We start from the raw sequence: 21,604 nt of genomic DNA on the forward strand, positions 1-21,604 counted from the left end.
AATTAGCATTGTAGTCAAGCAGAATCAGAGGAAGTAATTAGCTCCTATTGTTTCTGTGGCATCCAAATTGCAGCCGTGCTGGCCTTCCAGGCAACAACCCATCAGTCTAGCCTCACCCCGGAGGACAGGAGACAGGGGGTCACTTGCAGCCCCTCTCCTGGTCACAGCTTTCATGCACCTATAAGCGGCAGCCTGGGCCATCACCCTCTTCTACACCCACTGGGGGTTGTGTTTCCCAGATGGCCGGAGACTTGCAAACCTTAGTGCACCCCAGAAGCACGCATGGCCCTGCATTCAGCCTTTCCTTGGATCCAACACAGGGCAGCACTGCTGGTTCTCCACGGAGACAGAGAGAGTCAAGGCAACTAAGTGACACCAAAACACCTCTTTGTCCTAGTTTAAGGGAAGCTTGCATCCCTCTTCCCAACAAATAGGGCTGGATGCAAGGCACTGCTAACCAGGGATTACGAAGAAGGGGCAAAGACAGAGGAAGCATCTCATTTTTTAAGCAAGATGTTAGATCTCTAACTCCTCTGCCCATGTAACTCCACAAACAAGGTGAAGTTTGACCACCACTGGCACTTGGGGTGCTTTGCTGCTTCATGTAGGTGGGCACCTCAGGGGAAGATGTTTTACGGAGCTGGCAGAAGCAGGCCTAGGGCCTTACCACAGCCTAAAGAAATACCACCCCACCAATTTTTAGACAGAGCCAAAAAAAGAGAGACAGAAAGAAACAAAGAGACCCAATAATTTATTGGCAGAGCTGAAAGGGGGCATTTGAAAACCATAGGGCTGACTCTCAACTGGGAAGCTCCTCCCAGCTGCAGAGAGATTTATAATACTGGTATCCCTCAGCAAAAGGCTCTGACGTTGAGGCAGAATCCCAGAGATCCTGCATGCCATGTAGAGAAAGAGAAGAAAGTGCTGCAAGATGTGGCCCCAAGGGCACGCTGCTAATTGAAAGGTTGGCCTCCCGCCCCACTGCTAAAAAAAGTTTGTGTATGACAAAATCAGCCTCTATTGTCACCGCTGCTGGAGGGCTTCAGATGGATCCTTTCTCCAAGGAGGAGTGCGAGAGAGTGGCCCATGAGTCCCTTCAGAGGTCGGAGGGCACTGGTGGAGACCTCTCAGTGCTTTCAACACGGAGAGAGGAATTTAGTGCCAACTCTTGTTCTCACAATGTGATTTTTGTGTTTCGAAAGCTTGAATTATCCCTGGAAAACAGAGGTAAAAAAGAGGTTAAAGGTGTGCATTCCTTGAGATCACAGCACCCCCCATTCCACCCACCATGGCTACCAGTGTTGCCATCCCAGTATGTCACTCAAATCAATGCTCATTAAACCTCCTAAGCAGATCTGCTTTCTAACTAGAGATTTTTCACATAAGTCAACCTGCTGCTCCAGAACACTTGGAACACAGGGAGATCCTGGTTCATCCCCATTCATTGGGAAGAAAAAAAAAGTGTCATGTCCTGTGGGCAAAGTGTATGATAGACTCTGGAAACCTCCCTGATAGATTCTGGTGTTTAAACAACTTGCAAGATTTCTTTCCTTCCAAACATTTGTCCTCAGGGATTCTGCTTGGAGCACAAATATACCATCAGTCCAATCTTCTCCTGCCTCTGTCCTTCGTATTTAGGCTCCTTTTGTCATGCTGTCAACAAGTTTAGCTCTCTGGTCTCTCCTACCTTAAATCTGAAATCTGAAAAGGACCTTTCCCTCAAGTTTAAATAGAAAAGTTTCTTCAGCAGCTTCTACTCATGTGAGTACAACCACGTGAGTTGCAGGGGCTACTGACAAAGAAAGGACTGCTGGTCCACAACCTTCATTTGTATAGTCTTGCAGCACATGTCAGCAATTGAAGACAGGGCAGGTTACAGAAACCCATGTTAACGCTTACTGCTAGCCTGTGAGCAGCAGCAATAGGCAAAGCATATTTACACATCAATAGAAAGGTGGTGCGTTTTTTTAAACTCAAATGGAAATAAATGAGATTACAATTATTTTGAGAGGATAGGTTTGCAGCTCTTCCCGTAACAGGGACAGGGCAGATGCCCCAGCACATCTCACACCAAATCGGCAGAGCTGTGTTGAAGAGCAGAAGGCAGCAGCTTCAGAAGCAAGGTGCTCTGCAGGACTGTAAAATCCTGCTTAAACCCTGGAGCTAGCATTGTGTGCTGCTAAGAGCTGCACGGTAGCTGTAACATCACAGCACAGTGCATGCTGGAACACCTCCAGGAGGCGGGCTGGAGAGCTGGGGGAGAAGGAAGTGAAAAACACTCTTTAAAAGTTAAACAAGTTACTCTGTTATGACATGACAGCAAAAACCATGCTGGAGGCCATCTGCAGAAAACTGGGGTTCACCTTTGCACTTGCCAGCAAAGCAGGCTCTGCTGCCATTTGGGAACATGATTCAGGATTCATTAACTGCACTCTGGTTAATTTCCAACAATGGTTTGGCTTTCCATCCCATACTGTACTTTCACCCGTGCCATCTGCCTCAGGAGGACAGCACACTTTGGTTAGCTCTTTCTCAGACAGGTTTCTATATTTCCCCTCCTTTTGCCTTTATTGGGGTGCCCCAGGCCCTCTGCTCATCACTACTCTCCCTGCTCAGCATAGGTAACCCAATACAGCTGAGAGCTAAATCGAACTCTGTCACTGTTTTCCTATACACTTGGCACATTTACTGCCTTCTGAGACTGGTATTTCATGAAGTGAACTGGTTTCCTCTTCTGGAGGATCACTTGAATGTCATCTAACAGTAACAACGCTACTAGGTGCCTGTGTAACATTTTGTAACAATTGATCTTCACAAAAAGCCAAATCTGTGGGGAAAGATAGATACTATTTTCATCCATGGCTTCAGAGCAAGCTATGAGAACACTACTTGCCCAAAGCTGTGGGGGGAGGTTTTGGGATCCCCAGTGACTCCTCAGAGCTCAGCTGTGTTGGAGCAGCTACATACCACCATGGGGTGGGAACTGGGCAACGTGACACTTCCTTCCAGCGGGTTCTTCTACTCAGGTACTCGGCAATGCAGCAATCCCACTTGGCTACAACCAAACGCAACTCTCATCTCTAGGCCTCCTGCTAGCCCTTTTTAAGGAAAGGGCTTGCCATCAGGGAAGTGGGCACTGGAGGAGAAAAACAATCTGAGCTGTGAGGCTCACAACAGCCCTGAGCTCACCTTGGCTCTTTTCTCTGCACATGGTCAGTTGCCACTACCAGAAGCAGCATGTGGTTTCATCTCATTAGCCACAGCATTATTATTTCTAAATACAGTAGCTACTGTGTGCCCTTCCTGGATGAGCTTTTATTGACAGACTGAATTTATTCTGCTCCAGCCCACTGTCAAGAGCAAAGGCACGTATGCCAGGCTCCAGGCGCCTCTCTCAGTGTCCATCACATGGATGTGCTTAGCATTCATTTACCACTCCATATCTGCTTACAGTCAACCCTAGGCAACAGACCCAAGCTGAAGACATACCTCTCAGCCTCCTAGGACCAGGTCTGGGATAGAAATGCCTTGCACAGAGGAAGGACACATTAGCAAAATAGCACACAGCATCACAACAGAAAATGCTGAGTGAATAGAGACCACGGTGAATGTTGGTGTCTTTGGTAAAAAAAAAAAAATTTAAAAAAAATCAGTTTGTCCATTGGGAAAGAGCCAGTAGCAGAACGGGCCCACCACCAGGCCCATAAGGCAAGAGAACATGCCAGCCCACGGGAAGAGGGTTGGAAGCTGAGAGGTATGCCATGAAGTCACATAGGAAGAAAGATGAGGCCCTACCCTGGGTGTGACAGAGGGAGGGGGAGCGCTCGATCAGCGGCCACTGCTGTTCACCAGGCCATGAAACTCCTCCCAGGCCCTGGCAAGCCAGAGGGAAAAAAAAAATGAAACAAAAAACAAAAAAACAGCACTTCAGATCAAAGGCTTCTTAACTTTTAACGAGAGCAGAAACATTCAATGGCGTTTGAAAGGCACTTGTCTTCAGAGAGCAAGGCAATATTCTCTGATAGCCCTAGTGGATAGAAGCGTCCTTAAAACCCAGCCAAACATCTGACAGCATGAGGCAGCTTTAACGTTCTGCACAGACATGAAGCGTTCCCACTGGCTGCTGGTGATATAGCCACATTAATACCCAGAGACAGGTATGACCTTCCCAGTCACAAATGGAATATCCATTTTCTATTGCTAATAAAATAGCCGATGTTACGTCTTTCTGGAGGATTATCACGTTCCTTGGATGGTTAAACTCAGCCGGTTAGTGGCCTCATGCTCCACCACATACTTGCGTATGTAGTAAACCCCCCAAAAGGGGCTTCTTTTAATGCCACGCAGCCTAGTTATTAAGAAATTCTTTGATCAGGCAGCAGAATCCAATTGTTATTAGATAGTCTCATTTCCTGTTGTAAACCTGCATTGTTAATGACAACCCAGTAAAAACATTATAGCTATTTGAAATAAAAATGTTTTCAGATAAGTTAGAGGGACAGGCCTAACGCTGCATTCCCTGGTGGAGAATGTTACTGACGGGCGAAACTAGCAGACTGAAAAATTGCTGTCTGTTTTACGAAGGCAGCATACTGAGAGCCCTCTCAGGGAAAAGATGCCGAGGTTAATGTGAGCATGACTATTATCTTCTGGGATCAGAGACATCAAAGAACCTCATAGTTCTCCATGCCCAGCAAAACGGTGCTGGTGCCTACAGCACATGCCAAGCCATTTACTGAATCCAGAGAGTCCCATGGAGCTGGAAGGACCTTAAAGGGAACCCAGGTGAGTCGTAAACCCAGACAACCCTGCAGATTTTGTTGCTGGTACTTAGCAGCTACCTCACATCTTGTTTTCTGCATTGCCTCATCAGGCCAATGCAACACAACAGGAGAGTCCAGAAATGGAAATCCTGTATTAGTCAGCATCTGTGCCAAAAACAGACCACCAGCCTGGCTCTTACCTGAGCCTCACAGAGTCAAGCTCCCAATCAGCATTTGCAAAAGCAGCTCAGGTGTCATACGCTCTTTCCCAGCAAAGTCATAGCCCAAATAAACACAGAGTATACTGGCAGAGTGCCTGTCACGTGCACTCTGCAAGACTGTGGACCACATACAGGCAGTCTTGCTGGGAACCCAACAAAGGCGGCACAAGCAAGAAGCTTGTCACTGTGGTGTACAGCTTGGAATTTGTGACATTACCTTCCCAGACTACAGGACAGCAAATCTCTCTTTTGAAAGTGCTGAAGGTGAAATCCTAAAGATCACTCACTTCAGCACCACCAGTACAAGTCTGGTCAGTGACAAAACACCCCAGTTCTTCCCAGTTCAAAGCTGCTTTGACAAAACTTCCAAGAAGCAACTAAATCTCCACAGCCCCCCAAGGCACAGGCTCCTGTGAGCTACCAAGGTGATCAGCTGGTCTAGGAGAGTCCTTATCTATGGCTGGCTAGGTTTTCTCCTCAGTCTCTCTCCATCCATGGTAGCTCAAAATCCTCCTGGTCTTGACTAGGATGGATGAGTAACAGTCATCCATGGGAGTCCCAAAGCTACATGGTATCTCTAGCTGACCCTCAGACATGAGCCCTTGAAGCCAAAGGAAATGTGAGGGAGAAAGACAGCAAAGGGTGCGGTAGATGCAACAGGACAGCACACAGAACACACCTGTGGTGCATTAGTACACCAGGTCAGACCTGCAATTCAGCTTGACTTACAGCAATATGCTGCTTGGAGGACAGAAACCCACAAGCGGCTCATTCTAAGCAAGGCAGCAGCACAGAAGCCCCTAAATGGGAACTTTTCCCCCAAGCCCCCCCCAGACACAGCACCCTTCAAGGCCACAAGGCCAAGAAATCTTCCAGAGGAAGAAAAACTGCCCATGTCACCCAGTCAGCACATGGTACTAGACACTGTGGGTACAACTGCCTCCCCTCCAGAAGAAAGTTAGGGGGAAGAGAAACTCTGGAGCTGAAGCCCTCTTAGCTGCTGAATACAGGTTGGAAAGCTATGCACACCTCCAGCCTTGTCAAAAAGTCTCTGCCTTCATGTCTTTCTTCCAGCTTCCCATGCCTGTATTTCTACCCCATTTCCATCACCCATAATCACATCTTCTCTCTTTCCTCTCCCACAGTTCTCCCCAAACTCATAACTTCTGTTCTCTGCAGAAGGGACAGAAGGGCAGATTATTTGTCAACATAATGTATAATTTATTACCCCTTTCAAACCAAGGAGTTCCCTGTTCCAACATCCCAATAACATCATGCACATAGTCCTTCAGCTGCCAAGTCCTTCTCACAGACATAGTGAAAAAGCCCTTCCAGACAAGAATTTTTAAGCCAAGACCCTCATACATATTATAGTACTAATTACTCCAACTATCTGCTGACTTGACTGAAAAAATCCACCAGGATGTGTCTGCCCTAATGTACCTAAACTATGCTAGCGGAGCAAACTGCTCTCCATTTCGTACCGAACAAGGCTGCCAGTTAATTTCATCTGGCAGAATCTTTACGACCTGTGACGTGCCAAAGGCACAGTGCCAGAGAGTCTAAGAGGTTATTTTTATGTATAGACATTTTTAGTACCTTATTGCTATACTGTCTGCGCAGCAATCAGATACTCAGTGAATTGATCCCCAACACTTAGGTTATTCCCATTGAACAGATGGGAAATGGAAACATTAGCAGGCTAAATAAAGCCAGACAGAGATGTTCTTCCAGACTCATTCCTGACCCACAACTGTTGAAATTTCCCACCTTCTCCCCCACTGCCTAGGGTCAGGACCCAGGCAGGGCTCCCTTTATCCCCATCAAGTTGGGGAAAAAAATGCAAAAAGGAGCCACTATGGGAGACTCCAGCAAAAAGAGGAAGAGTAGCCACAGCTGCTTCAAGGGACTTTCCAAGTCACCCTTGTGCAAGCAGCATTAGTTGTTTTCTCCAACCACTCTCAATCTTTAAGTCCTAGCAGTTCCCCTTCAGTATTTCCCTGTGCAGCCCTGCCTCCTTACCATCTCCTTCCCCAGCTAAAAAAGGAGACAGAGAGCTCACAGTGCATGCTACCCGCACAACAATCACCAAGATCTGTCCCTTCCACCAGCCTGCATGCAACCTCCCAGCACACAGACCACTCACTACACTCTGCAGGTATGGTGTCCAGAGCAGCACAGCCTCTTCCCAGGTGCTCCCCATGTTCTATCAGAGTGTTTGGGATTTGTTCAAAGCCAGTCAAGAACTTTGTGACAGGCCTGAAAACTAAGAGCTTTAAAAAATCTAGGATATTCTTCTAGCCTGAAATAATTCTTTCACATATCTGGCAGTATCTGTAGCAAAGGCAAATAGGGAAACCATCATGACTTTGAAATGAATACATTTGAACTGACCTCCTTGGAAAGAAACATGAAACAAACAGGTTGTAGTCACTTCTCTGGTAAGAGACAGGACACCAAGATAAGGAAGCCTTTTACAAAGTCACAGACACTCCTGAATAAAGCATACTGATAGAGAACAAATCAAGGAATCCGTAATTTCAAAGTCCAGGTCTACAGAAGCGCTCTTAGCCTTGCAGCACCTGGAAATATTACTGGAGTTGTAGAATGGAGTGATAAATGAATTAAGCCAGTATTGCAGAGACTCTGCAGAAGAGGATAGCTATCAGATCTAGAACCCCACCGCTCTCCTCTAGCTTTTATTCCTGTTCTCAGACTTGAAGGAATGAGGGTGAAACAATGCAGGTCTCTAGAGCTGGCAAGACCCAAGGCAACCTGCCTTCCACTGACAGGCTTCAGACAGTGTGTATGTGTCCCATTTGCAAACCACCTAACTTTAGACAAGGTTAACTCTGCCCACACCATTTAAGATACAGTCAAAGATGACACAACTAGGACAGCACCACTGAAGAGTTCTCCTAAGGTCTTGGAAATTAGCAAGCAAATGGAAACCAGCGCTATAAAAACGTAACAAGAGTTACAGAATTAGCTCTGATGTAACAACAAGGGAGACTTCTCACAAGTACCCCACCAACAGCTTACTGTGTCACAAACACTGATCTTCTTGCCCAACATCTGCCACTTCCATGGGGATTTCTCATCCTCATTCCTCACTTTTTTTGTCATTCCTCACTTTTTTGTCCCGAGAACCTTGCCCCTGCAGTCTTCTTACAGTGCATACCTTTATTCCTTCCATAGGGTATCTGCTTGTTTCCTAGCTAAAACATAGTCTGAGGCCGTTTCCTCCAACTGCCTGCAGTGAAATAAACCCAGTGTCAGCCCTATTAAGATCAACTATTTTTCTCATTTACTTGAGCTGTCCCATTAGTTATCAGTGGTGACTTTGAAAGGAAAGGATAGTTTTATACCCTGCTCAGCTCTCACTGCAGCAGGCACTTACAAATAACTGAAGCTTTGTTTTCAGAAAAAGCAGCCTTGCTTTAGAGCTGACAGGACGATACATAAAGTCACACAGCAACCAAAACATTTCCAGACCAGCCTGCTCAGTGGCAGCCTGCTGTATGGCCATAGGTCTGGTCTCTCCTGGCATATGAATCAATGTTGTTGAATTTGCCTGGGATTCCTGGATGGTACTGCAGGCGGGAGCTCTCAAGACAGGAGATGATCACTGACCACACAGTTATGAGTGTGGAAAAGAAAGGCTGATAACGCCAGGCAGGGCAAAGGTGTATGCAAGACAGCCAAGCACTTCATGCTGCAATGCTCAAAAAAATCAAACTTTACAGTGATCACTTCCCCTCCACCCCTCTCCCAACTGCAGTTCGCTCACTACAGATACCTGAATATTTTCAGTGGCTTCATTGAGACATGACCAGGCTGTGGCCAGCAACATTATGCTTTCAAAAAAAGCACAGCGCACCTCCTAAGGCAGCAGAAGTCAGAGGTCATTCTTTTTTTTCTTAATTCCAAACCACAGGGAGTGCCACTGTTCCTAACCCACTGTCACTGCTGGACCATGTCACCTCCAAGGTTAACAATGTTGATGAGCAGAACCTATTCAGTGGTTCACTACATCTGAGTGCACCTCTCTCAGTCTACCTCTGAGGAAACAAAGAGAAGTGATTTCTCTCCAGCTACTGAAACAAGGTAGCCCACAAAATGTCACATATGTTCTTTTCAGGTGCTCAGCACTGTAACGTCTAAGGTACTATAAATCCCCTGGAATTAAGTAGAGTCCAAGAGATTGCTCTAGCTCTTCTAGCAAGATTGGAAATTAATACAGACTAGGCTGACCCTTCCACTCACTGGGATTTAGGCAGCTTGTCAATATCACAAGCAAGAGAAAGGACAAACACAGGAAAATTGCAATGAAAGATCTGCTTATCTAGCTAAATGCACAAGCCCCACCACTGAGAGCAGAAAGGACAGAATGCAGAATAGCTCCTTGCAATAGCTGTGAAGCAACAGATACTTTTCAAACGCAGCTTGGCAGCACCGCCGCTTTCTGAAACAAAGGGGGCTGCAGCCTCACAGACAACTCATGAAAAATGGTGTCTAAAAATGAGTTAATATGAAATGCATCATCACAAAAGAAATATATAAAACCTGAAACACAGGGCTCAGGTTCCACAGTGAGGGGCATACTAGCAATTTCTACAGAAGCATTCATTTACAGTGTGTCAAAAGCTAATCCAGGTCAATTCACTACCTAAAAGTCAAGGTTTTGAGAAACGCCTGTTCTTTTCTTGCTAAGCATGCTCGCTTCCCCGAAGCACAATCAATGCCAATCAAACCCTGCACATGAGCAGAGCTCTAGTGGAGAGATGCAGCCCATACAAATGAAAAATGCCATGAGCCCCCCTAGAAAGGCAGCCTTGACAAAGCCTGCAGCACGGCTCTTCCATTAGAGCCTTTCATAAAACACAGCCAGAGTGTGAATATAGAGTGCTGGCTAGAAAGCCCTCCCGAGTCATAAATCACATGGTACATGCGCAGCATAAGTGGAGTTTATTCATGATGGACAGTATTTCAACAGGGCTTGATAGATGGGTGAGGAAAAGGAGCCAGACTTTATGGAGGATAGAACTAGTTACACAAGAGATTCTTCATTAGTGAGAGAACCTTAATGATATGAAGCATAGCCAAGCAGAGTCAGACTGAAAGCTGGTGCTGTCCTGCTCTTCTCTGTCAACAAAGCAGGCACTGTCACCTTTCTGCAGCTGCTGCCGCTTGCTGCCTGCTGGTACCAGGCAAGAAAGGCATAAGAAGTCGGTCCATGCATCACTACACAGGAACTCCACTGACAAGCAATTCTGCTCTGAATTTACACCAATGCCATTAGAAGGAGATGTTGGACAGCACTGCAATCAAACTGCTGCAGCTCAAGCAAGGCAATGGAAAAAAAGAGCTCTCATGATCTCCTACATGGCAGAAGGTTAATTGCTTAGATCTACCTCACTAGGACACCATCAAATTAACTCCTGACTCCCCCCCCTACCCACAGAAGAATAAGCGAGAGGCAAGCCAGTCTGCCCCTATTTAAGAATTGCTCCCAGCTGTAATATGAGCTACTAAACTTGATTCCTCAAACACCTGTTATTCTTGGGCAAGCTCATTTTGCACCATACATCAGCAGCACAAAATGAAACTTTGATGCTACGCAGGCAGAGAGGGCAGCAAGCGTGGCACGTTACACTGTTGTAGAGAAATAAGACCCTGATATTGAATGCATCATCACTCAAGGACTGCCACCTGCCAGAGCAAGAACAGTTACAAACATTGCTATAGCAGCATTCTCTGTTGTAGGAAGTGCTGGCCCCGACAGCTTATAAGGGAAAGGTCCCATCATTTCCATTCTGAACTTGCTACATGAACCACCACCACAGCTTTGGACAGCTGGCTCAGGACAGAGCTTTCCCTACAGAGACTGAAAGAAATAAAACACCTCCCTCCTTTCACCACAAAGCCGCATCACCACAGTCTGCAGTCTGCTACTGCTGAACCGGAGTAAAATATCTTTTTATGTGTCCACAGGAGCACTTTGCTATCTCGTAACACAGACAAAGATTCGATAGTGCCCTCTCCTGGCAAAAAGTGCGTGAGAAATGTTAATGGCAAAACCATGAATATGAGATTCCAAAAACAGAAGTGGGAACTTTCAGAAACCAAAGCTGCCTGGAAAAGATTCAGTTTAATCATAATAATTTCTCCTTCCCTTCTTTTTCCCACACACACAGGAGGGAGGGCCACATGGAACATTAGATGCCTACAGGCAGTTTAAACGAGACCTCTGTATTATTGCTAGTGACCCACACTCAAAATCAGCCAAAACGGGAAGCTAGCTCTCTGCTAAAAACAGGACTGATCTCACCAAACTGTTTGACAGCACACTGATGACAAGGTGATTATGTGGAAAGGACAAGCTAGCATAATGAAAAGAAGTAATGAAAGGTACTCGCACCCTGATTCCGGGCTAGATTAGAAAGCTTACTGCTCTATCAATGTCATATTAATTTGTTTCACTTCTTTTTCTGGGTACACCTTTTCAAGTGTTAATTTAATCAATATGACCTAATCGGTGTATTGGTTTATAATACACTTGAGGAAAAAAAAAGGAAAAAAAAGAAAAAAATTACATTATTCACCTCTAACTAATACCTATATATACAATTCTTTGTCACTTTGTGGGAAATAAAAGTCACCCTGAATGGCCTGGTATGGTAAGCTATAATAGGTTTATTTAAAAATACAGCTGTCCTCTCTGTGTAGCCTGATCTTCTAGTCTTGTTAAAGAGCCTCTGTCACCAGGGCCTGGAAGACCTAATATACGACGTTTATTATGATTAGAAATCATTTGTACAGCACTGTAAATTCACACAGCACTTTCCCAAGACCATTTATAAGTCTAATGGCACTATAAATCCCCGTTAGCTTCCGCACTTTATTCCCCAGAATCTCTATTTATTCAAATGATCTCGTCCCCCCCACTGCAATCTTGTCTTTGAATACATCAAGCCACAGTCCCACACTGGGCTGCCTATCTCCCAAGTGACAGGCTGGGTGGATTGCTAACAAAGCCCTGGACTATACACTTCAAAAAACTAAGGTTATACTATTAGAGCCAAATGTCCCTAACAACAGCACGATAATGACACAGATATTTGGATTTCAAAGCGCACTGGCAACAACTGCTGCTGTTTGTATTACTGTTCGCAGTGAACAGCCCCGACACACGTGAACATTTCTCTTAATTCGTGCGATCTGCATTAAATTGCTCAAGCACGCATGCAACCAGCAGCAGGCCCTCCCCCTGCCACCACACGTACTTGATGCTATCGGTGTGTGTTTTATATTCCATGATGGTGTTGGGAGGTAGGTTGAGCACTCTTCGCAACGTATCGCGTATCCGGGCTGTTGTGGCCTGGTCGCTGGCTGTCTTGTTCCATATTGAGATAATATCCTCCTACAGAATAGCATGTGAGGGGTAAGCAGATGGTACTTTTTGTAGCCCTGCCAAATGGAAGTACACACCAGTCCTCAGAAGCACTTACCTGGAATCGGACAGAGACGACTGCCCCACAGATTTCTTCCCCCACCATAAACTGTTCTCCCAACATCGCCAGAATGAGATTCTCCCAGCATCGTGACGCTAAGCCTTTTCGCAGACGGATAATCCATTTACCACCATTTTTGTTGGCATCATCCTAGGAAGAGGGGCAAGAAATCGATTTGTTTTCTTCTAGCTATTTTTCTGCTTCCCACAAGATAGTAGAGCCGCAGACAGGAGCAGATATTGATTGGGTGGGGCAAGGGACAGAATGGAGGTATTTTAAAGCAAAAGCATTTTGCTTCTTCCCCATACAAGCAGAGACAGAGGTATACTACTTACTTTGAATACAAACTATTTGAAACAATGACTCTCAGCATTCCAGACAAAGCTCTATGCACTGAAGACTTGAGCTCTAGTGTTTTGATCTAGGAAAGACTACCAATCTGCACACAGAACCAGAAGCAAGGACCCTAAAACTATTTCTAAACCCAAGACTGATTCCCCCTTTGTCTAATCCCCTGTATATGTACTTCTGCTCGTAAAACAGGAAAAATCGCTCATCACAGAACACGGAAGAAAGGGAAAGAGTTTGCAAAGTGGTATTTAAACACAAGCAAAAAAGTTGAAAAACACTTCCCTTCGACATTTCCAGGAATGGGCTCACAAGTTGCGTTAACACAGAAAGGACCAGTCCTTTCTCTGGGAACCACTGACATTATCACACATCATACAGCTGGATTTTGTTCCAGTCTGTGGTGACCCAGGGAAATAACCAAAAATGAGGGGAGAAAGTAAAGAAAAAATTTATGCTAAGCACCCAGTCTGTCACCTCAATATTGTGACTCTGTATGCTGCACTTGAAAAAGAGCTGAAAACTGCTACAGACTCCCCTGCTTCACAGAATGTGCTCCTATGTCAAACAGCAGCTCCTCCTCTACAGAACACTGTGGCACTCTCTTGTACAACACTGTAGCTGGGAAATCTTACAAGATGAAAGGGGAACCAATTCCATCCAAAGCCAAAAAGAGAGAGGTAGGAACAAGTCAAAGAGGTGGCAGTTAGGAAGGGAAATGGAATACAGGTCTAAGACAGAAACAGGGAGGAACAAAGGATGGGACTGCACAACACAGGACATTCCTAGCCAAATCACCAGTAATCCCCTCTGCCAAGCTGGGACACACCTTAAAGATGCTAGGCAAGGCAGTGCAACCCTTCTTAATGAAACAAAGTTAACTTTATTTTAGCTTTAAAGCTTCCTTAGGGCTCAGATTAAACTTTTGTGTTCTCTCAAAGACAGCAAGTGCTAACAAAGCAATCCTGAGCAAACATGGAAGTGCCAGCATAACAGCAGCATTCAAGAGAGTCCCAGTTTTCAGGTATGTGCTAAAGCCTGTACTGAAAGGGCAAGGCACCAGCTCTGGACAAACCTCAAAGCAGGACAGAAGCCACACACAAGGTGAAGAACCCAAACCAACACAAGTTCTAGGAATGTGGCATACTCCCATGAGATGGAAACTACCTTCTGATTAAGCGTCCTTGTTTTCCAAGTTGTGAACATCACGCTCTTAAGAATTAAGCCATCTAGGCTTCAGCCTTTAAGCGGGGAGTTGAGTTTAACTCTTCAAACTTTCCACAATGACTAATGGGGGTCAGAAGAGAAAATGGTATTGCTCAAAGTATCTCAAAGGCGGTTTAAGCAGGTTCAAGGCTAGAAAGAGAACAGTGATTGGGAGGCAGATGCTGTATTGTGTGTTTTATGGTTATTGTTAGTTTTCTTTCAGGTTAAACAAGCTTCAGTTCAGTCAAGCATTTGATTTCCCTTTACCAGGATAATAATAATCTGCAGCCCAGTAAATCTCCAGGGAACATTATGCTTAGGGCTTCTGACTTTACCCAGAAAAGGCACAGATGGATCCTGAAAAAGATCAGAGCTACATATACACATACATGTGCCCACAAGAATGACAGTAAGTAAGGATTAGTTTGGAAGAGAAAGGAGCATAAACAAAGCCCTACAAAGCAAGCAGCAAAGTGAAGGCCAGCAGCAAGATTTCAGGTCCTCTTCTATAAATACAAGAAGGAAGTGGGGCCAGAAGTAAAAAACCAAAGAATCTCTCCACCCCCATCTTAAAATGGCTACAGGGAAACGCTTTATAGGAATTCTGGTATCATTAACTTGTGGACTCTCTGGTTGACACATTATCAGAGCAGCTAGCTCACTAGGAGTCCAAAGAGGGCTAAACATTTTATATAAATTGTATTTGCAGTAACTGGCTATAAAACACCTTGCTTAAAATAATTGCCAACTAGGGTCACATATAAATTTCTCAGGACCAAGCAGCGTAATTAGGTACTTCAGAGGAACACATAAAATCCTCATATTGCAAATGGTCATTGCTGGAAGCAGGCCAGGAACTGGAAGAATGATTTGCTGGGCAAAGATTATTTTTTTTCTTTTTTAACAGATTTGGATATGAATGAACAGAAGCAAACTAAGTGCCCTGGAACAAAAAAAGCAAATAAAGGCCTAAGTCGTCTTTCCATCTCTGGCTCTATGTACAGCTGTAGGCTTTTAACCGTACGTACCTCTTCCTTCCTTGTCTGAAAAAGGAGAGTTGGTTTCTTATAAGCTTTGTTGAATTCCACTTACAGAGGTCCAGCCCTTCTAGAGGAAAGCCCCACACTGCTGTCACTGGACAAAGCTAAAATAAGGGGCAAGTGTCTATAATTAGGAGGCACAGAGCTTAGTTGGGGTCCCCCCTTTGTTGGGCTCTAGGCAACGTTGCCCAGAGATCCTCTGGACCCACAGGCAAAGGCAGCTCTGCAACCTTTGGGGGTGTGCAGCTAGCAACTCTCTGCATCTTCCTTCTCCTCTGCCAGCAGGTCACAGGACTGCTAGGTTACACGGGACAGAGTTCTGAAGACAAGTTTACAGGAAACCCAGAAGGAAGGACTGCACCCAAGAGAAGCCTGGAGTGCCATTTAATGACAAGAGTCCCTTCACTGTAGAAGGTTCCCTCCAGAATACTCTGGGAAAATACCAAGACAGAAATGAGAGCTCCAACTCACCTCCCACATGGGTTTGATCCCCTCTTTGAAAAGATGGAAGTCACTATGGCCTGTCAGGTCCCCAGGACGTACCATGTGACTATAAAACCGCCAAAACTGCTCCACCTGCAATGACACGAACCACACAATGAGGCTGCTCCAACTGTTCACAGCCAAGATTCCTACAGAAACAGGCTTCCCTTTCTATACCAGTTGGCCAGAGCCACCTTTTCCTCTTCTGTTCTACTTTCTTATCACAAGGATGTTGATTAGGATACCCAGAAGGCAGCAGCAGGATCAGAGCTTGGGTGCCTGTTTCTGACTGGCTCCATTACCAGATGACCACTTCAAATATTCAACAGGTACCTCCAAAGTCACTTGGTGTTTGTCTGAGAAAATCCATGCTAAGATAACCGCTGCTCTGGAGAACAGTTCCAAACGTATCTTGTAAATCCTACTGCCCAAACTTTCAATTAGTGGATATGTGTCAAGTGCATCAGCTACAGCCAAGCCTCTCTACACTATACACATTAGCCCTGCATTAACCACTACTCTCTGCAATCGTGGAGACTGCAAGAGCCTCCAAATGAGACTTTTTTAATTTAATTTTACTGTATCCAGGTTTTAAGACAAAAGACACATTCTGGTGCTGGTTTAAGATCTTAAGGCACCATTCAGAGCTTTTATTTAAATACCTCTTATTTCCTTTTACAATCTGCCATGGTACACTTTGACCAGTTTCCATTCTGGCACCCCTGTATCTACTTCAGACAGTCTGGCCAGAAGGCAAGGGAATTATCTTTTCTAATTCTTAAAAATTATATATTTATCCTTTGAGATTCTCTGGATGAGAAAGGATTTTAGAGAGGCTGGATCTTTCAAACAAAACAAGGAACTGGAAGAGATTATACTAATTACTACGTTTTAAGAGGTCTCTACTCAGTAAGACAATAGCTATTAAGCAGACCAGCAGTGAAGCTGGAGGGGTTAGACACCATCCCAAGTACTCTGTCAGAGACCTTAATGACTTGGTCAGCACTTGGAATTCTGCTCCAATCTGACCTCTGACATCCAAGCAAGAATTTGCTTTTATAGCCAATAAAATTATGGACCAAGACTGAGGTGGGGTCAGAAGCAATCTATTTTTGTCAGACACATCCAAATGCAGCGTGGAAATTAAATTCTTACACCAAGTGAATATGCCCTCTAGTGGTTAGCATTTAAAAGCTTTTAGAGCTTTCTACTGAAAAGCAAAGAATAAATCTGAACCCAGATTTAGGCTCAGACAATTCTTTCTGAAGCTTGTTTCTTCCTCCTCCTTAAACAGAATTTGGAACCAAACACATTATCAGACCTGCTGGCCAGTCTCTCTCCATCCTAACTGAACTCTAGCACTTCCAACCTATAACAGCAACCACAAGGTCTTTGCAGCAAAGAGCAGACAACAGTGTGTGTGAAGTCTTTCCTCTAAGGAGCTAAAAATCAATGTTAAGTCTACACTGATTTAACAGACTGAAAAGTTATTGCCAGGTCATCACGCAGCAGCCACCTTTTTCATTCACCGAACTAAAAGTGCTTGCTCACACAGGGGAACAGGAGCAGTAATTACCCACGACAGGCTTAGAGCTATTCTTCCCACTCTTATCCTGTGTGGATGAAATAACACAACCCAGCTGCTCGGACAAGCATATTTTTGCAGCCTCCAGAAGGGACAAAGGGTTGTTGTTACAAATTCTCACTTTACAGAAGATACTTACTGGTGGGCAAAATTAACATTTGCAAGGGACCCTGGAAAACCTGGACAAAATACTAGATTTAAAAATAAAAAAGAAAGCAGCCAACAGAATTCCCAGCCTTGAGAATGGTATTGTATGTGGTACCTCTACAAGGGAGACATGTTTTGTTTATGTATCTTGGGATCTTAATGATGGTTTTACACTGCCAGTACCATGCAACAACACAACACTACGTTTCCAGGATACGCTCAATTTATTCCAGGAATAAACAACCACAAAGACTGGAAGGGGAAAGCGAGAGCAGTTTGCCTTTTAATGAACTTTACTGCAACACCCCACTGCACCTCAGTCATCGCTTCCAGACAGGCAACAGACAACGGGCCACCAGCTGCTTGTATAGACAGCACGCCAGATGCTTGTTTCAAACACAGTCTTTGTGGTGGAAATACGGGTGGGGGGGAGTGTCTGTGGGGGACTGTACAGTCTTTGCTTCACACCTACATTGCATCCAGAAAAGCTGTTCCTTTCTTCTCTTGCTTACCTGTCAAGTTCTGCTCCAGCTAGCAGATTTAAGCTACATGGGAGTTGTTCTCATTTTCTATTATTATTCCAGCTACCACTATTACTGCAGGCACACATGTCTAGCACAGGGCAGAAAAGAACTGCTTAAGACATGTCACTTGCTGTAGGTAATTCAAGAACTCATACGTAAGTCATGGCAAATCACTCACTCTTTTCTGCTCCTGACAAGAGCACAGCCTACATGTGCATACACCTAGCACACAGGGAGCAAGCCAGCCACGATGACCACACCATGCCCAAGTGAGACAAGGACAACAGGGATATACTCACAGAGGCAAAGGTGCCAATTTGTTTGATGTTCTGTTCATAACTCTGCGAGCTGGTAGGTCTCCCGGGTGTTCGTCTGGAGTACCAGAAGGTGTAATTATACTGCAAGGGGTGCTCAGCTGGCCCTGGGACAACAGCCTGCAGAACAGAAAAGCTTGCTTACCCCTTACACACTCCTCTGAAGGGAAAATGGGAAAAATTACATTCACAGCATCAGAAGTCCACATGTTCCTGCCCTCACAGACTATGAAACAAACAACTGATCCTCATTTTTACAGAAAAATACTATCTCTGTTAATTGTCTGAAATGGACTATTAGGCTAACAGCAGCTCACTACCTCAAAGAATATCAGAAATCTGCAGTGCAGGGATAGCTAAGGAAATAACAACTTAAGCTTCAGGAGAGCATCACAAAAAAATGCAACCCTCATAACTATTACAGGCACTATTACTAAATTTTCCTTTAGTCCTTAACTGTTGCTATCTCAAAGGAAAAAAGACAACAAACTAAAAACCGCAATGCAAGAGTTTTAACTTTTTCAAATTGAGGAAAAAAAAAAAAAAAAGACACTCTCATCCTCTGGGAAGAACAAAAACCATTTATACTAAACCATGATTCAAAAGCAATTATAACTCTTTGGTGACACCAACTCCCTTAAGCAACCAACACCCTAACTCTGGGAGGATTGGTCTTAGAACTTGTTATGTCAGCTGTGGCAGAACCCATGGCTAGCAGTAGGCAGTGATTATTTTTCAATTTCCAGAACATCCATTTCTGATTAAAAAGACTTCTAATGAGCATAAAAGAGGCTAACAAGAACTCACTACCCAAGAGTCAAAACTGACAGAAAAAAAACTCCCCAAAAGCCCTCATCTTGTATCACTTAATATTGTTACAGGAGTAACTAGGGTTTAAATCTCTACTCTCCTCTTGTATATGGTAAGTTTATAAGGATTGCATTACTTTAGACAGAACAACTTTCCTAAGCACAAGATGAAAAAACCAGGGTGGACATATGCCTTCTTAACTATGCTACATGACACTCACAGACACCCTGTCTTAAGAGTTATTTCAACAGTGGCACAAACACAGCCTGGTAAACCAAATGCAAGCCACTAGTCCCCTGTCAATCAGTCCTTCCCCTACATCCTCTTCCAAAAAAATTTTTTTTTTAAAAATAAAGCTTTATTTCTCATTTCTATTCAAAAGCCTGGCAGAGCACTAGCTGCATTTGTGAAGGGAGCATTCACCTCTCAGATTATATAGCTCCAAAACCTACATCAAATTATCCAAATGCTAACATAGCCCCTCTGTCTTCATTACAACAGTAACAGCGCATTAAGCAACTACAGCCCACCAAGACACATTTTCCTTATCCCTGAACTGAGGTTACTCCCATATCATGCCCTGGCGATGGAATGCAGATGTCAGCTCAGTACCTTCCTCTTGGTAGTACTCTGTGGTTTCTCTCGATCATTCTTTTCCTTCTCACTGTCTTTCTGTGTGTTATTTTCCTCATTCTGGTCATGGTCTCCACTATCATCATCTTTCAATCTGATAAAGAAGAACAAAGAAAGTGAATCTTACATCTCACAGCTGAGAATTTTCATACCAAGCCCCAGTAGTCTCTGCTTCTAAGCTCCACTGTGGTACAAGGGCGATCAGTGTTTGGAAATCTACACTTGACAACCCACACAGTAAAAATTACTACTACTTTGCATGCCCAGAGCCCATCACAGGCATCTTAGGCACATACTTTTAAGTAGAAGCGTGCAACAAAATGCTTTTTTAGAACAAACTCAAGCAGTTCATACTAGATACTGTTCTGCCACAGAAAATCCCAGCTACTTCTTAGGGTTGCTAACTACTCAGGAGGTGAACACGGAGCCTTTTTGCTGTAACTTTGCTGACCCTCTCCCACCCAGCTCCCCACGCCTCTAAGCACAGCAGAGGCAGCCCCTCAGGCGAGCAAACAGCACGCCGGTGCCCTGCACCCCATACGTCTCTCCGCCCGCCCCATTCCCGGCGAAGGGCCGGGAAAGATGTGCGAGAAGCTGGGCCAAAAGGCGGTCTGCCCCACGGTGGTGCACGGTGAGGGATGCCCCGCCACGAGCAGAGGCTGGTGCCGCCGGACCACTACCCCCAACCCTCGGGCCCGCATCCCCTCAGAGCCAGGCAGCAGCACCCAAGCAGGGCCGGGCCGGGCTCAGGGGGGAGGAACAGGGCTGTGCGCGGCCCCGTGACTCATCGCATCTCGCCCGACGAGCGCCCAAGGCAGCGGCGGCGGGGAGCCCCCGGCAGGGAGCGGGACCGTGCAGCCTCCCGGAGCGGTGGGAGGGCCGGGGAGGGCCGCGCTGCCGACTCACGCGTCGAATTTGTTGTTCATCGTCGCTCGCTGCCGCCACCTCCGTCCACCTCAGCGACTTCCGCTCCGCCGAGTCCGATCTCCAAAGCCTTCCGCCGCTTCCGGCGGCGAGGCGATAGCCGCCCTGCGCTTCCCCCCGGCGTCATAAGCACGGCGCACGACGGAAGGAGCGGGAAAAAGTACACTCCCCGACGCCATCTTGAGTGCGGACTCTGGCGGGACGCCCACTGCGAGGCAGCCGCCATCTTGAGTGTGACAGGAGGGCAAAGCCACCATATTGCGTGTGGCGTGAGGCGGGTCCAGCGCCAGAGGCGGGAAACCGCCGTGAGGGGAGGCCGGGCGTCGAGCTGTCACCTCACGCGGCGCCCGCTGGGGAGAGACACAGTCAGCAGGTTCAAGGACGTTGCCATTTTATTCATAGTGTTCATTTGTCTCTGGTAGATACACTTCTAGGACTCAAACAGTCACTCTTTAAGGGGTCTGCGCAACTCGTCTCCTGTGGTGACTGGCAAACACCAGCCCCCATCCCTTCCTTTTCCCTTCAGTGTATAGCAAGGGATGGTACCGGTGGGGCTGGGGGATGATCCCCACACAGGCCATTCATCAGTGTTCTTCACTCCATCCTCTGAAGGGATCTGTCAAGATCTACAACTCATTGCTATGGCTTCTGACTCTTACTTCTCCTGCATGCTCTACCTCAGATGTTGATAGGGCCCAGGGAAGGGAAGAGCCTGCAACGCCTGGAGTGTCAGTAGATGATAATGGACAGTTTATAGAGGGCAGGGGAGATAGTCCCTCCTCCAGAATCTCCTCACACTTTATGAATCCATTCCCAGGTTACCCTGTGAGCACAGAATCTTCTCATAGCATTTTGCAAACCTCTGACCAATAATTTTTGCTATCTGGTAGAATTAGTCCGTGGATTGCTGACTACTGTAGTTTCTGTTGCTCCACCAACTTGTGATATGTCACTTGAGACAGTCAGAGAAAATCCATAGCCTGTAGGTCAGGAATATGAAAAAAGGGGTATTCAACCTATGTCCCCTGTCGCTATGGTGTCTGAGTGTATTTGTCCTTGCAAAGCACAGTAATGTGATGCTGGTATTGCTAA

General features: G+C 45.6%; 1 protein-coding gene across 2 annotated transcripts; it reads right to left on the minus strand.

Annotated features, from left to right (window-relative positions):
• Positions 1–730: 730 nt before the first annotated feature.
• EIF4E2 (eukaryotic translation initiation factor 4E family member 2) lies at positions 731–20,542 on the minus strand. 2 transcript variants are annotated; one of them, XM_059822700.1, is made up of 8 exons: positions 20,495–20,542; positions 19,568–19,682; positions 18,131–18,265; positions 15,564–15,668; positions 12,496–12,648; positions 12,271–12,407; positions 3,796–3,874; positions 1,176–1,214 (listed from the first exon to the last, which is right to left on the minus strand). In XM_059822700.1, exons 1-7 carry the CDS (start codon positions 20,512–20,514, stop codon positions 3,829–3,831), a joined length of 711 nt encoding a protein of 236 aa, XP_059678683.1. In that variant the 5' UTR covers positions 20,515–20,542; the 3' UTR covers positions 1,176–1,214; positions 3,796–3,828. The 2 variants fall into 2 exon arrangements, with proteins under 2 accessions (XP_059678684.1, XP_059678683.1); XM_059822701.1 differs by lacking the exon at positions 3,796–3,874 and having other exon boundaries at positions 731–1,214.
• Positions 20,543–21,604: the final 1,062 nt, after the last annotated feature.

This window comes from Gavia stellata, chromosome 11 (assembly GCF_030936135.1).
Source record: "Gavia stellata isolate bGavSte3 chromosome 11, bGavSte3.hap2, whole genome shotgun sequence".
NCBI lineage: Eukaryota > Metazoa > Chordata > Aves > Gaviiformes > Gaviidae > Gavia > Gavia stellata.

Coding starts and splice junctions, on each gene's coding strand:
- EIF4E2 (XM_059822700.1), bottom strand. CDS start 20,514: ATGAACAACAAATTCGACGC. Junction 15,669..18,130: donor AAATTGGCACCTTTGCCTCT/GTGAGTATATCC, acceptor GTGTCATTGCAG/GTGGAGCAGTTTTGGCGGTT. Junction 3,875..12,270: donor ACACACACCGATAGCATCAA/GTACGTGTGGTG, acceptor CTGGCTTGCCAG/GGCCTGGGAGGAGTTTCATG.